Genomic DNA, 16,265 nt, shown 5'->3' with positions numbered 1-16,265 from the left:
GCGCCGACGGCGGCCGAGGGGGGACAGGAGACAGCACGCGGCGCAAACGCGGAAGGCGAGGAGGGCTTAGGGGCGGGGCTCGGTAGGGGCGGGGCTTTGCCATATAAGGCGAGGGGGCGTGGCCGGGAAGAGCGGGACTGGATCCCCCGGTCCTGGGACCCCCGTCCCATTCCGGGATCCCCAGATTCCGGGAAGCCCCCCCCCCCCCCCAATCCCTCCTTCTCCCCTCCGCCCCCGGGCTCCTGATCCCTCCTCTCAGCCCCCAAGCTTTAAAATATCAGCCCAAAAGCTGACTTATTTATTTATTTATTAAAAGAGGAGGAAAAAATGAGCTGGGGAGAGGTTGAGTCCCCCGAAACGAGGAAAAATGGGTATTCCCAGTGCAAATCCCAAGAGGTGCTTCAGATTTCAGTAGCCACAAAGGAACTGGAATGTTCTGTTTTGGCAGAACCCTTTCAGGGTCGGTGTTTCTCACAGACCTTGCCCCTTGGATGCTGGAGGGTGCTGGGGAGATTTTTGGGGGTGAGAGGTGGAATCTCGATTTTTAGGCCCTGGGAATCCCACCTGAGGCTCCGTTCAGGGCCAGCGTTTTCCCCGGGCTGCAGCTTTTGAGAGAGCAGAGGCTCTGCCTGGCCCTCACCGGGACCCCAAGCCCCATTGTGTGGCACTGCCGAGCCAGGATTTTGGGGTGGTGTGGCCGGGGAGGTTTTTGAGGTATCCACGCAGCGCGGTTGTGAGGTTTTGGGGAAGGGGGGTGGTGAGGATGCGCGGCGGGGTTGGGGTGGCAGGACTCTGGGATTTTAAGGGTTCTGCATGGTGGGGCTGTGGGGTTTTGGGGTTCGAGCCCGCGCCACCAGCCCCGCTCCCAGCAGGTGGCATCTTCAGCCCAGGATTTGCTGCTCCAGCTTCGCCGGGTGATGGAGCCGGGGAGGGATTTGTGGAGCAGCTCAGGAGCCGTGGAAAGCTCGGCAGGTCTCTCTCTGCTCCCCGCGCTGCGGGGGGACAGGGACAGGGATGGAGTGAGGTGTCGTAAGCTGGACACTGGTGGGACACAGCGCTTGAGGGCTGGGTCACCGGTCAGGGGCTGGGAGAGGGCTCGGTCGTGCTGTGGGAATGGCAGCTGCGGGATAGATTGGCAGAGTTCAGTGGCTGATCGATGATCCCGGCCGCTGATAAGGCACGTTGGCATTTATTTACAGGTGATGAGGAAACTGCTGCTCCCGTAACCCTTTTATTCAAGAGGTGGGTCCAGACAGTGCGTCGTGGCCCAGCCGGGAGCCAGACAGAGCCCGGAGCCCCAGCGCAGAGCCCGCGGCTCCGGATGGAGCATTTCACACCCCAAGGGAAGCTCCTTCCCCGCGATTCTTCCAGTGCCCTGTTTCACGGTCGGAGGACAAGTTGCCACTTGATCAAATGAGTGCCGGGTGCCTGTGGGTTGAGGGGGGGGGAAGGATCCGGCTCCACTGACTTTGTCCCTCTGGAATTCCCTGACGCAGGAGCTGTGGAAGCTGAACGTGGCAACATTCGTTGGGATGCAAATGGCAGCAGATATGGATGCACATGGAGATAAGGGCAGCAGAGCGGCCCCAGCGCTGCTGGCACACAGCAGTGGGAAGGGTCCTCCAAGAGCCCCCTCGGCTGTTGGGGCCTGCTTCCATGGGGAGAAAGCTCCATGCCAGGACTGCAGCCTCTGCCCATGAACTACAGCCAAAGTCCTCTGCCCGTCCCTCATTGCTGGTGCTGACCGTGGAGAGGGGATCGCCCTTCTCCGGGGCTTGAGGCTCCCAGACAGCCCCAGCCCTGACTTCAGCCCCAGCCACGATTCCTCCCCACAGAGGGCATGAGTATCCCATGGCAGGTGGACCCTGTTTCTGATGCTGCTCAGGCACCCCAGGATTGGGGGTTCTGTGTCTGGCTGTCCCCCTTCTGCCTTCTGCTGCCTCCAAGGAAGCTGTGTCTGGTCAGGAGCAAATTTGAGTCACCCAGGGAAGGATTTTCCCACGGTGCTGCAGAAAGGCAAACTGCACCCTCACCCAAGAGGGCTGACGAGGAGGTGACACCTCCCCAGGTGGGATCGAGTCATCCTTAGACAGAGCCCGCTCCCAAATCGGCCACCCCGCTTGGGAAAGGCAGCAGAAAATATCCCAGGGCTCCCCTTGTCTGAGGGGATGGCACATGGTGGGAGGCTCCTCTGATGGCTTAGGTTTTAACTTTTATATTTTTCAAATCCTGTACTGCCTGGTGTATGACTCTGAAGTTTCTTGTAGCCTGTTAACTTCTGCTCTCTCGTGCTTGGTAGACACAACAAAGCCTCTCCAGGCCTGCTCTCCAAGGACACCCAGACCATCCTAGGCCAAAAAAGTATAAACCAAAGAGCCTCTAAGGGGGGCAAGTGGAGGGGAAATTACGTCATTAAACTGAAGCTTTAATTGGAGAATTAACCCTGATATGCAAATGAACCAAACCTGTAAAAGTGTGAAGAACTCGTGACCTGCCGTCAATCTTGGGGTCAATGTTGGCAGTAGCCTCTGGCTCCCCAGGGATACCTTTGAAGGCCTTTCAAATAAATACCTACCTTTATTCCTTTACTCCTGTCTAGTCTCTGTTTCTAGGAGGCCTCTTAAGGCATCACCTCCAGCAGCTCAGAGTCACCATCCCACCAGGGCTGAGAAGTGGAGGGGACATGTGCCCCTCTGGGACTCCAGACAGGGGCTCACAGGGATTTCTCCTGGCCTCTGGACCCTGTGTTCCTACACAAAGTGGTGACTGGAGCTGAAGCCCCCACACTGCCCAGGTGTTGGAGGCACAGGGGCAGCTCCAGGCATGGGCTCATCCCAGGCTCTGCCTTGAGCTCTGGGAAGCACAAGCACCTCCTGGAGCCAGAGCAGCTTCCAGAGCAATTCCTGCCAAGTGAGAATAACTGGTGCAGCTGGTCTCCCTGCTCCCCTCCACCCCACATCATATATAATTGCCTATTTTAATTAATAAATTGGAGGCCACTCAAAGGAAAGCGGCGAGATTCCTTACAGACACTGCAGGGATTGTCTACCCGCCCCGAGCCAGTCGTGTCACGGCGGATTTGAATCGGTCTCCTTTGAATTTGCTCAGACAGATCGGAAGATTTACATCCCCCACCTCATCTCCTGGAGCCTCACACCTCCAGGCTGCGGGTCCAGATCCCATCTGGCAGTGATCCGGCAGCTCACAGTGACCCGGGAGCAGCGGTGCAGGCTGAGCCCCGTCCTCACCACCACCAGGCTGTGGGACGCTGGTGGGGGGTGGTCCCCAGCCCTACATGGCTCTGATCCCTGGATCTTGGTGGTCCTTCCCTGGCCCAGCTGTGTTGTCCCAGTGGCCCTCCTTCCCCTGGGAGCAGCCAGGGCACAGGGGAAGTTCATGGTCCCAAGGGGCTGCTCTTGGGCTCCACCAAAAATTGTCCTTTTTCTTTTTTTCTGTTTGGATTCTTTGCTCTTTTTTTTATGCTTCGTTTAAACCATTGTTCTTCAAGGGAAATTTTAATGTGAAAAACATGCTTTTCTAACAACTGCCAGCCTGGGCCAAGCAATGAGGCTCTTTGGCTGACAGGGCTGTGTTGCAGATGGGGGCTCCAGGGAGGATGTGACCTCTGGTGCCTCTCTGCTCTTTAGTGGCCCACAGAACAGGGAGTCTGCAGGGCCACCAGGCTGGAGAGGCCGGGATGCTGGGATTGTAGTGCCAACGCGGTCCATGTCCTCCCTTGGCTGGTAGGGGAGCAGGGCAGCCACCAGCCCGTCTGTTCCATCCCAATAACCAGCACCTTGCTCTGGGGACAAAGACCAGCGGAGCAGCCACTGCCCTTCCCGGTGCAGCTCTGCCTCCTCCGGCAGCGCCTCTCCCCAGCCTCGCCGAGGAGCCAGGAGACTTTAATGACCGGGGAGGTTTTCCCGACTCCCGGCTCTGCTGGACCCAGTTCAGCCCCACACGGTTTCCCGACGTTCCACGGCACTGCCAGCTCTTCCCTCGAGGCTCGCTTTGCTCCTGCCCTTCACCGCGGCGGAGGCAGCGTTTGCGCTGGGAGCCCGCACGGCCGCCGGCGCTGACTCACGGCTTGTTTACACACACACACACACACACATAAACACACACACAAAACCTGTGTCACGCGTGGCCGAGCCCAGCCAGGCCGACCCCACCGGGCTCAGCCGTGTGGACAACGGGATGGGTCCGTAAGGAGATCGCTAAGGCAGCTGGAAATCCGCACGCGTGGACAGGAGAGGTGGAGCTGGAGCCATGAGACAGCTGCTCCTTGCTGAGAGGGACACGAGGTGTCAGAGGTGGCTTCTCCAGGCTGGGCTGCAGGGTCCTGCGGGGTGGGATGGGACAGGATGACTCTGCTGGCTCTGGCCACCGCTTTCCTGCATCCCAGCCTTCCCAGTCCCCGCTCCATGTTGCTTGCACCTCCTGGCTCCAAGCACTGGCATTTCCCCAGCATGGACAGAGCCCAGAGCATCTCCCATCAGTTCAGGGCAGAGCTGGCAGCACTGAGACCAAAGATTTGAAAAGATGTTGGGCAAGTGCAGCTCTTGCTGAGGGCACCCAAAGCACTGGAGAGGGGGAGGACATTTCTGAGGGGTGAATCCCCCCAGGGTGATGCTTCCTGTGGCCTGCAGGGTGCTAGCGATGGGAGGGGGTCTGGGTCTGAGCATCAGCAGGAGGGATCAGAGTTTGATCAGGAATCAAACAGAATGGGTGATCAGATTTGGAGGGGCAGGTCTTGGGAATGTATGTCAGCCTCCCAGCCCGCCCTGCATGCTGGCGCTCCCGCCCTGCCTTCCTTCATCCACAGAAGTGGAAGTGTCCCAGGAACATGAAACGATTACTTGGCGAGGAGAATCCAGCTCAGCACTTCTTGGCATTTGTTCACGGCTTTTCATCTTCAAAGCTCCTTGCAAACATTAGCAAACTAATCCCTGCAACCTTCCTGGGAGATAGCGCAGGATCAAGCAGAGGAGCATTATCTCGCCTCAGCAGATGGGGAAACTGAGGCACGGAGCGGTGACGCTGCCGCCCCGGGGCGCGGGGCGAAGCTCCGTGTCAGCGCTGGGGGTGGAGCGCGGCCATCAAGGTGCAGTCCCGACACTCTCTCCCCAAACAAGCACTGACTCAATTCACTGGGCTGGAGCCGTGAGGACACAGGAGAAAATCCCGCCCCAGGGTCAAGGCTGCCGGCAGCAGCCCCGGGGCCGTGCCCTCGGCTCACGCCTTGCTCTGGCCACTCGCCACGTGCTCCGAGGGATGTGACGGAGGCTCGATCCCGTCCCCTTTCACTGGGTGCACACTGAGCTCTAGTGCTGGCCCTGCTGAGCTGAGCCTGTCCCCGAGGGTTCCTGGGGTCCCATGGGCTCATGGATAAACCTGAGCTGGGTCTGTGGAGCTCCCACCAGCAGCCCCTCTCCCCACTGCGGTGTTTGGCAGCATCTCCGCTTGCATGAGAGAAACTGGGGCATTCCACTGCGGTGAGGAGAGGAATGGGACCAGGATCACCTCGCTCCGACAGGGAAATGGCAACATCCAGGGCCCTGGCCAACACCTGCCCACAGATCCACGCCGGCGGTATGAAACCTCTGCCCTGACCCTGGGCTCTTCTTCTCAATAGAACGTCTTGTTGCAAATTGCAGCTCTAATTGGTTTAGCAGAGTTTAATTAGCCTGAACTGATGAGAGAGGCGAGATTCCCTCCTTAAAGGAGCCCAGCAGCAGCATGCAGCAGCTGGGGTTTGGGGGGAAAATGGTTGGGTCTGAACCTTGTCCCAAAATCCTGCTGCAGCCCTGATCCAGCGTAGCACCAGTGCCCAGAGGAAAGGTTAGATGTGAGGCCACCATTCACTGTGCTCCAAAAGGCTCCTTTGTCCCTGCTCCAGTGCCTCCTGCTGCCCCCAGCCCCGGCCCAGGGCCTCCTCTGTCTCCTTCGGGTGCTGCAGGCTGCTTTCCTGCAGATCCCGGGACAGCTCCTCACCCCACTTGCTCTGTGAGTGCTGCTGGGGCTCAGTCACCCCATGGGGTGTCTGTGGGGTTCAGGGAGGCAGTGTCACCCTGTGCGTGGGGCTGGTCAGTGGAATTTTGCCCCCAGTTTTGCTTGAGAACCAGCCTTGGCCCTTGCCTGTGGCATCACCACAGGCAAGTTGCTTTAGCCACAGCCAGGGTAGTGGCAAGCAAAGCCCCCAGCATGGTTTTCCTGGAAGCAGGGCAGCCTCATCAGGATTCGGAGCCCCCTTTGCCTCAGGGACCCACTTCCCTCCTGGCCTCCAGCCTCCTCCTGCCTCACATCAGGAGCCTGGCTGCTCCCTTACAGATGCAGCAGCGCCTGCTGCTCTGAGCAAGGTCTGACCCCTTCCCCGCCAGAGACGGCGGTTGTGCAACCCCACTCGCAGCCAAGGAAAATCCCTTCCTGGCCTCTGCGAGCTCCTCTTGCATCCTGGAGCATGTGCGTGAGTGCATCACCACCCGCTCGCTCACGGACATCCCGTTGGAAGTTTGGCTCCCCAGCCCTCTGCCCTTACATGGGCAACTGCTCCGAGGCGGCCGAGTGAGCCTGGGTCACGCCAGCCAGGACAGGGCCGGGAGCAGCGCCAGGGCCAGGGCCAGCAGCACACTGGGAGCCTGGTGGCCAGGGGCTGCTGGCTCTGTCCTTTCCCCCAGGACCCTTCACTGTCCCACGCTGGGTGCTCCTGTCCCCACCAAACGCTCTCTGGAGGTGCTGGGGACTGCAGGGCTCCTGTACCTGTGGATGGCACCAATGCCGTCTGGGGTAAACCCGGCCGTCCCCATTCCCGACCTGTCCCTAGGGTGCAAAGGGCTGTAAAGGGAGAAGGGAGGGAAGATATGCCTTGGTGAGAGCCAGCCTGCTGGCTGGAGGGATGGAGGGAGGGATGGAGATGTGGCAGTGCCAGTGACACAGTTCTCTGTCCATGCTGGCACATGGCATTGCACCCGCTCCCCCTGTCGTGGGACCCAGGCTGCTCCATGTCCCACTGGACCAGAGCTGTGTCCAGCCCCATCCCACGCCAAACCAAGCTGCTCGTGCTGTGCTGGCACCACTCAGAGCCAGGAGGCTGCTGCTGGGCCAGAGGGGTGGTGCAGGGTCCCGTGGGCCTTGCGGCCGGGGCCCCTCTCTGAAAGAGCCCGGCTCAGCCCTGCCGAAAACATGACCTCAGCTGGGGCCAGTGCACGGGGTGAAACATTGCTCAGCTGCGTGGCTGGGAGCTGGACAAGGCACTTGGGGCTGGAGAGGGCCCTAGGCTGTGGCAGAAAGCCCTGTGCCCCCAGCGCTGTGCCTGGGGAGCGGGGTGACGGTCCCTGGTGCATCCTGACTCCCCTTCAGACAGGTGGGTGATCTCTTTGTGGGGACACCAAGCAAGGAGCAAGGCCAAACCTGACCTGCCTTGCCCTGGGTTCTCTGCTGCCCTCCCCTGTCCTTCTGGGAGCCCCACAAAGCCTGGGAGCGCCCAGCTGCAGTTCCCCAGCCCAGGGGAACTGTTCAGGAGCCAGATGAAGCAGTCCTCGTGGTGATGGGGACATCTGTGGAGGACAGGGGCAGCACGTGCCATGGGGGTACGGCCCCACAGTTCTTCTTCCCCTCCTTGCCCGGCAGGGCTCAAGGTGGTGCCTCAGTTTCCCTCTGAACGTTGGCGGTGATGTTGGGTACCGGCCGAGCTGTGGGAGCGTTTGGGGAGCAGAGATGAAAGGAGCCACATGTGAGACAGCCCACACCGTACCCCTGCTGCCAGCCGGGGCTGCTTTGGGAGGAGGAGGAGGAGGGCAGGAGGAGGCAGATTCGGGTTCATGCGAGGATGGGTGGGGAAGGCACAGCCGCGCGGGCAGCACAGGGTCGTGCAGGGGAGTGCTCTGGGGTCCCCCACGCCGCGGGCTCTGCCCAGGCACTGCCCTTCTCCGCTGCACCCCGATCACGGGGAGCACCCCAAACCTTCCCCGACCCATCTCAATCCCGGGATGCCGGTCCCCGCCCTCTCCGGGGGACGCACGGACACGACCCCCCCCCGCCCACTCGGTGACGATCAGACCCTCATTGCCTCCCCCCGCCCCCCCGCGCTCATCCCCCTCGCTGCCCCCCGACTCCACCGCCGCTGCCCCCGCCCCGGCCCCCCCGCGCCGCCCCGCCCGGTGATTCACGCCGCCCCGCCGCTTTATAGCTCAGCCGGCCTCGCCGCCGCCTCACAGCAACAGGTCACCGGAGCGCCCCGGCCCGTCCCGGCCCGTCCCCGCCCGGCCCGGCCATGCCGCTGCGGCTGGCGCTCTGCCTGCTGGCGCTCTGCAGCCCCGCCGCCGCGCACGGTAAGAGCCACGGGGGTCCCGATCCCTGCGGCGGTCCCGGCGCAGTCCGCCCGCCCGCTCCGCCCCGGCCGCCGGTAACGCCGCTCCCGCCGGCAGGTGTTCGGGGCGGGGGCGGCCCGGCCCGGGGTCGCGGCGCCGTTATCGGGCGGCACCCCGGGACACCGCTGTCCCGTCCCGCGGGGCGGATGCCGGGCTCTCGGCGGCGCAAACCCGCTTTACCGGGAGGAGCGGCAGCCGCCGGGTTCCCGGCGGTGACGCTCGGGTGTCCCGGTCCCCGCCGTCCCTCCGTCGGGCGGGTCTCGTGGCTGCGCGGCGGGAGCGACCGCCCGGGTCCCGCCCGGCCCCGCTGCCGCGTCCCGGATCGCGGCGGTGCCGCTGCCCGACCCCGGCATCCCGCACCCTCGTGTGTCCCGGGGGATCCCCGTTCCCGGGCTGCGGGCGGCAGAGTCGGCTCGGGACTGCGTTTCCCCAGTGGGACGGGCCGGGAGCGGGGCCGGTCCATGACCGGGGTGTGGAGTACGGAGCTTGGACCCTCCCGGTTCCGCTGCCGGTGCTAGCGGCTTTCGCCGTGCCTGGGCGGCGTCGGGACAGTGGGAGACGCCGTCCCAAGACCCCGGACCGGGGCTCTATCAGTCCTTCCCAGCGCCTCGAAGCCGTGCGGTGCTGCCGGTGTCGCCTCTCCCGCAGCGGCGCGGGAGTTTCTACCTTCCCTTCGCACGATGCTGAGTGTTCCGTGGGGAGCGGGGGCCGCGCGGTGTTGTAACGGGAAATTGGGCTTGGAAGAGCAATTGGACAAATCCGTGCAGGATAAAACCCCGATGCCAGCCGCGTGCTGGAGCGGCTGGTGCTGCCCGGAGTGTCCAGGCGCTGCTTCCCGCAGCCCGAGGGTTTGCTCCATCCACGGGCTGGGAGCCCCGTGTGCTTGTGACCGAACCAAAATCCTGTGCGTGGGGAAAGAGGGGGGCACAGGGGGTCTAGGGCGGGGGCGGGCTCCGCTTTGGAGCAGGGTGAATCCTGCTTAGGAGGGGAACGACTCCCGCCTGGCAGCGCAAGACCCGTCCCTGCCCCCATCCCTCCCTTCCATCTTTCGCCGTTTAGCAAACCTCAAGCACAGCTAATGAGAGCTCGAACCCAAATAAGCGTCACAAGAGGCTGGTTTGTAGAGGCGGAAATTGCAAAGAAATCACTCACAAAAAAAAAAAAAAATCATCTAACTGATTTGCTGGTGGGTCACGGAACAAACAGGCTTTTGAGTCAGAGGGATCCGGTGCCGCGGGTCTGGCCCAGACCCAAGGGCTGGGGCAAGTGCCCTGTGCTCCAGCTGCTGGCTCAGATGCTCCTTGCAGAGGCCGTGGGTGTCGGGCTCCCGTGTCAGGGAAAAATTCCATCCCTCCGTGGGGCCACTGGCACATGCCAGGAGATCCAGCCCTCACGGCAGCCACCCACTAGCCTCACTCTGTCTGCTGCCCTGGGCTGGGACCCCCTCTCTGTGGGGCCAGGCAGAATTTGGGCAGAGATGCAGGCAGAGCAGGGCAAGGGGGAGGCAAGCTGCAAGCCCAGATCCTGGTTGGCAGGCTGGGCATCTCCCAGAGCATCACGGGGAGTGCTGGGATAGCTGGTCCCTCCCTGTGGTCCAAGTGCTGGATTTGGAGCCTGTTGGCAGAAGAGGGCTGGCAGCAGGTCGCAGGCATTGGGGTGGCCATGGGGGCACTGAGTTGCCATGCCAGGGACCCTTGGGGATGCCTGCTCTGGGACAGCTCTTGTGCCACAGAAGCCAGCACAGAGCATCTCTAGGTTCCTCAACTCATCCCAGGCACTGCAGTGATCCCTGTGCCTCTGCCCCAAGGTGGTCCAGCCACGGCCAGGATCTCACTGCCCTTCACAGGGGCTCTGGCACAGCAGGGATCCCTCACCCTCTGCCCTCTCCGCAGGTGGAATCTGCTGGCTGCAACAGGGGAAGGAGGCCAAGTGCACCATGATCCTGAAGACAGGCGTGACGTGGGAGGAATGCTGTGCCAACGGCAACGTGGACGTGGCCTGGTCTAACTACACCTACCCAGGCAACAAGATCAGCCTGCTGGGCTTCCTGGGGCTGGTGACCTGCCACCCCTGCAAAGGTGAGCGGGCTGGGGGGGGTGAGGGGCTGTTGTAGGGCCGAGCTCTGCCCAGGGAGAATGTGTGGAGCCCTAGGGGCAATACTTAAGAGTCTGCAGCTCCGGCTGATGCAGCAGCACAGAGCTGGGCTGCCCCTCAACAGACGGGGCTCTCCTTGTTGGTCTGGGACAGCACAGGGACCCTGGGGACTGCTGACCCCATGCTCCTGCTGCTGCAGCTCCTGGACGGATGCTGCTGTGGATCAGGGCTGGCGGGACAGCCTGTGTCCCCCGGCTGCTCTCGTTTTGAGTGTATTTTAGTTGCTCTCCCAGGGGAGTGGGATGCATGACCCAGGTCTTGGCTGGGCAGCCAAGTGCAGGGAGAGGATCTGGGGCTGGCTGTTCCCAAGTTAACCCCTCTGCGCTGGGGCCTCCCTCCCCTGCCCTCACCACGGCTGCTCAGAAGGAAACTTCATCAGGTTTTTCTAAGGAAAAAAAGATCTATTTCTTCCCCTCCGTTGCCCCTCGCTCCTCCCAGCGCGTGTGTGAAATGGCTTTATGTAACGGGCAGTTCCAGAAGTGGAAACTCTCCAGCTGTGAGTTCCAGCCCCGCCAGATGTTTTGGCGTGTGCCAGAGCTGCGGATCCTCCAGCACTTGCGTGGCTGTGTGAGAACACGCTCAAGGACCTGCTGCCCGCAGGAGGCAGGAGCAGGGCTTTGGAAGGTCATGTTGTTATTTGCTTAAAGGGGAAAAGGTTTTTAACAAAACCACTTCCCCCAGCGCCCTGCACCCCTCAGCACTGCCACAATGGCAGCTCCTCAGGCCCGTCCTGCTGCAGCTTGGGGTTGCACTCTGCACCAGCCAAAAGCTGAGTGAGATCCTGGCCCTGGCCCCATCACTGCTTGGAAGGAGCTGGGAGCACTGGGACCCTCTCCAGGGGCTCCCCTGTGCTGGAGGCAAAGTGCAGTGGGGACGGGCAGCCCTCAACCAGGAGTCTGCACCCACCTCACTTATCTCTGTCGGGAGGCTGGGGGACACAGTGGGGGCTGCTATTGGCCACAGACCATGGTGGGGGCTGCGTTTCCTGGGGTTTTTTGGTGTCTGGCAGCAGGATCTTTGAGGAAACCGCTAGAGAGCCTGGCCAGCACGTGCACCACAACCCCCCACCCGCAGCCAGCCCCTGCCTGTCCCATCCAGATGGAGCTGGTGCTGCTCCTCACCAGGCTCCAGAGGCCTTGGAAGAGGGCGGATAAGAGGAGCTGTGCTCCCACTCCCTGGGCCTGTGAGGCTGGGAGAGGTTACTCCAGGATAAAGTGGGCTGCAGCCGGGGCAGCCAGGGATGGTGCTGGCCGGACCCTGGGGGCTCTGCAAATGGGTCTCTGGGGGGAGGTGGAATTCCTGGCTGCAGCTGCTGGGGACACGGTGTCCCCCCCAAGGACCCAGTGCAGGGGGAAGCCAGGCTGCAGGGTTGGGGTCACGGGCGGATTCTCCAACTGCTCCAACTATCCCTTGCTGGGATAGTCTGGATGATCGGACTCTGCTCTGCTGGCAACATCTCAGAGTGGAGGGTGATGAGGGTCTCGTTTGCTCTGGCAGCTCTGGGACATGGAGCTGTCCCCCTCTGTCCTGGGGTCCCCCAGTCTCAGTCTTCTCTTCCCTGAGACAGGCCCCAGCTATGGAAATCAGGGAGCAAAATGGGAAAGTGTTTCCCAGCCGGGAATTTCCCCCAGGGACAGCTGAGCCAAGCAGACAGGGAATTTCCCCTTCCTCCTTCTCCTTCTTCTCCTCATCCTCCTCCTCTTTCTCTTTCTCCCCTTCCCCCTCCTCCATGTCTCCTAAGGTGGCCCACCTCCCACAGGGAAATCCCCCTCCGTGCCTCCCAGAGCTCCCAGCACACACCCTGTCTGCTGGGATCCTTCCTGCTGGGGGTGAATCCCCATCTTGGGAAGCCTTTTGGTCCTGCCCTGCGCTTCTCTTCGTGGCTGCTGATGGGTCCCAGCAGTGCCTCTGTCCTGGGAGCTGTGGGGGCATTGGGTCCTTTTGGGATGAGGGATGTGTGTGCTTTGGGAGGCAAAGGGGAGTCCAGCTGCCCCAGCCAGAGCCCCCCATCCCTGCTGCTGACCCCTTTGCCTCTCCCTGCAGAGGCACCAGTGTCTGGGTCCCTGGACACCAGGATGGGCCCCTGCTTGGAGCTGGCAGCCCCTCTCCATCCCCGCCGGCGTGGGCACGGTCCTGGGGCACTGGCAGGACCCCCTGAACCTGGCCCCCGCGCTGGCCGGGAGGTGACCCGGGGGGACAAAGCATCTGCCTGTCTGGGGACCGGCGCTGGCTGCTGCCTCCCGCTCTTGTGTTCCAGTCACGGAGCGAGACAGGGCCGGGCATTGTCTGCTGGGAGCGGCATTCCCGATCGCCCGGACAACTCGCGAAGTTCCCGGCTACTTCTGGTGGAACTGAGGCCTTGTAGAGATAGATTTTTCCATTGCACAAGAAAAAGAAATGTCTCCTTCCAAAGAATAAATAGATGGGAAGGAGTGAGCGAGCTGGTGCTGAGCAGAGCCGGGGCTCCGGCTGGGGTGAGCACTGGAGGATTGCGTGGAGTCGCAGCCAACGACCTGCTCCTTGGAGGAGCTGAGCAGATCCAGATGCTGCTGGGCCAGCTCGGCGTCAGCACACGTGCCGTGACCCGGGGGGTTCTTGGGACCACAAGGGCAGTGCTGTCCCACTTGGTGTCACACCGTGGGGCTGGGCAGGACGGACCCTTCCCTGGTGGGGGGCAGCCAGTGCCACGTCCTCATGTGCTGCTGCCCTCTGTCCCCAGAGAGCTGCGAGGGGGTGGTGTGTGGCCCCGACAAGGTCTGCAAGATGAAGCACGGGCGTCCCCAGTGTGCCTGTGCCCCCGACTGCTCCAGCCTGCCCCGCAAGCTGCAGGTCTGTGGCTCCGATGGCTACACCTACCGGGACGAGTGTGACCTGCTGACGGCCAAGTGCAGAGACCACCCCGACCTCGAAGTGATGTACCAGGGCAAATGCAAAAGTAAGGTGCAGTCGTGCCCCTACCCCACTGCGTCCCACCCCCATCCTGTCCCTGTCCTGTCCCCATTCCCTGTGGGACAAGGAGGGAAGCTCTGTCCTGGTGCAGGGCCCTGCAGGACATGGGTCTCAGTGCCCTTTGAGGGGACACTGCAGCTTGTTGGTGCAATGGGGTTTGGTCTTGCTGCGGGCTGAGCAGTAACAGTCCCTAAAATGTCATTTACAAACGTCAAGCCCCTTTTTTTCCTCTTTTGTAAAGAGTGCAGCGATCCTCCCAGCCCTGCCAAGAGCTGTCAGAAGGATTATGGTTATTTTTCCAGCCCTCCTTTCTGGAAGGCTTTGCTCTGGACTGCGCAGGAAAACATGGGGCAAGAAATGGGAGTTGGGAGCTGCAGATGCCAAGTCTTCCAATCCATCAGGGAAAGAGAGGAGGGTGGAGGGACGATGGGGGTGCATGAGCCTCCACCCGCTCCAGCAGAGCCCCGGGCAGGGCCTGATCCTGCTGCGCAGGCTCCCTCCACCCCCGTGCACCCTCGCTCCAGCGCTGGGTCGGGTCCAGGGTGACCCTGCCCTTCCCTCTCGCCGAGGCCAGCGCGGCGGCTGCCAGCCTGGCCGCAGTGGCTGCTGCTTTCCTGCCAAGGCACCTGCGTGCGGCCGCTGGCCCAGCCGGGTCCCGCTGCGCCGAGCGGGCTCAGCCCCGCGCTCCGCTGCTGCAGCTGGACCTCGGCTCCTCCCGCGCGGCAAAGCTCGGGCCAGGGCCGAGCCCAAGGGCTCAAGGTCATGAGCTCCCTTGTGCTCAGGATGCCGACCCCTGCCAGCCCCTGACCTTGGGAACAGCCCCCATGGGGGACATCAGGACCCTCCGGTCCCTAGCTCTGCTCTGTCCCCTGGTAGGAAAAGGTGGGAAGGGACTGGGTTTCCCTGGGATGATGCCCGAAGCCTCCCTGGGGTTCTGAAGGAGCCGTGGGAAGGGGGTGGCTGTTCCTGGGGTCACTCCAACGCTGTGCTTCCCTGCAGAGTCCTGCTCCAGCGTGGTGTGTCCTGGCACCCACACCTGCGTGGTGGACCAGACGGGCAGCGCCCACTGCGTGATGTGCCGGACGGCCCCCTGCCCCGAGCCCACCAGCCTGGACCATGCCCTGTGCGGCAACAACAACGTCACCTACCCCTCGGCGTGCCACCTGCGGCGAGCCACCTGCCACCGCGGCCGCTCCATCGGCGTGCGCCACTACGGGAGCTGCTCAGGTGAGCAGGGCAGGGCAGGGGGCAGCGGGCACCGACCCCCAGTGCCTGCTTGGCCCTCACACCCCCCTCACCACTTCTCTCTGTTTCCAGCTGCGGCCAAATTCTCCGCAGAGACGGACAGCGTGGAGGAGAACTATGTGTGAATCGTCCCTCGGCCGAGCCGGAGCCGGGAGACAGGGGCATTATGTGTATATTGTACAAACCATATACCTGATATTTATTAAGATAAAAAGATCCTTATTTATCCCCGTGTATGTTAAGCAGTCGCAGGGGGTTCCATTCCCATCCTGCTGGCCAGGGAGCAGGGGAGGGGGCTCGTGGCCGCAGCAAGGCCGTGCTGCCCTGGGATGCTCCGGTGCCCGGCAGAGCTCTCCGCTGGCCGGTGCCCTTCCTTGCTGCTGGCGCGGAGCGGAGGGGTGTCCGTGGGCCCCCCCCACGTGTCCTTGGCCGGCAGCCCTGGGCCTATTTATTTTTGGATTAATTCTCGGTACTCTGCTGACGTTTCTGGCCAGGACCTCGAGGTCTAGAGGGAATCTGCGCTTTCGCCTTCCCTGAGGGGCTCGGCCCCAGCTGCCAGCGGCAGGAAAGGCAGCGCATGCTGCATCAGATTGGAGAGAGATAGATATATATTTTTATATATATTAAAAAAATATATGTATGTTATTGTCTCCTAAAGTTTCAGCATGTGTGTGTTCAAACGGATTTCAGTTTAGGTTTTCCTAGGCCCACTCAGACCAGGCTCCCACCATCTTCAGAGGCGACGCCAGTGCTCAGAGGGCTGCAGTGGCAGCCCTGGCTGGGGGGCACAACTGTCCCCCTACCCAGAGCCCATCGCCTGGGGCAGCTGCCCCCAGCCCTCCTAATCCCTGCCTGCCAGAACAGCTTTGGGCACAGCCCAGGCTGCGGGGGGAGCTGGCCCTGTCCATCCCCCCCGAGGACCCCTCACCACGGCTGCGCGGCCCCACACCCCCTGCTCTGCCCACACCTGTATTTATTTTTACTCCTTCTCTCATTTCTTCTGTTGTCACCTGTGTAAATACCAGCTCAGCTCTGACACCAAAAAGCTCTTGACTTTATATAAATATCATATATATATTATATGTAAAAATACCTTATTTTCTATTTTTGTATGATTGGGTTCTGACCCCCAAGGCAGACACTTTGAGAACATCCACATTCCCTCTTCCATATTGTTGGGGCATTTTACGGCTGTGTTATGATTTGGATTATAATTAAAAACCAGAATAAACAGTGGTGCATGTCCGGTTTTGTTGGGCAGGTTCTGGGGTCGCAGGAAAATTTTCCTCCTTGGGGCTGTGCATCCACACCAGGGTCTGGGGATGTGGGGAGCCCCCCGCAGCCACGAGGAGCCGCATCCCATCTGCTCCAGCTGCATGCTGGGGTTTTCCGAGGCTGCTCTGTGCGGTGGGAGGGAAGGGGAGAGCGGGGAAGAGCAACCCGCGACGCAGATAAATCTGTTCCCAATCTCGGGCCGTGCCATGAGGGTTTGGTATTTCACAAAACAATTCCTGCCGGTAATTGGGTCCCGATGTGGGATGTTTCCCG

General features: G+C 61.7%; 1 protein-coding gene across 1 annotated transcript; it reads left to right on the top strand.

Annotated features, from left to right (window-relative positions):
- The first annotated feature begins 8,213 nt into the window (after nt 1–8,213).
- FSTL3 (follistatin like 3) lies at nt 8,214–15,953 on the top strand. Its single transcript, XM_042039366.1, has 5 exons — nt 8,214–8,330; nt 10,262–10,447; nt 13,243–13,458; nt 14,472–14,699; nt 14,790–15,953. Exons 1-5 carry the CDS (start codon nt 8,273–8,275, stop codon nt 14,840–14,842), a joined length of 741 nt encoding a protein of 246 aa, XP_041895300.1. The 5' UTR covers nt 8,214–8,272; the 3' UTR covers nt 14,843–15,953.
- The last annotated feature ends 312 nt before the right edge of the window (nt 15,954–16,265 follow it).

The sequence above is a fragment of the Corvus kubaryi genome, unplaced genomic scaffold (assembly GCF_017639235.1).
Source record: "Corvus kubaryi isolate FWS band 111438036 unplaced genomic scaffold, C.kubaryi_AGA036_p1.0 121, whole genome shotgun sequence".
NCBI lineage: Eukaryota > Metazoa > Chordata > Aves > Passeriformes > Corvidae > Corvus > Corvus kubaryi.
The sequence above is the reverse complement of the archived record's forward strand: the minus strand, read 5'-3'. Positions and strand labels throughout refer to the sequence as shown.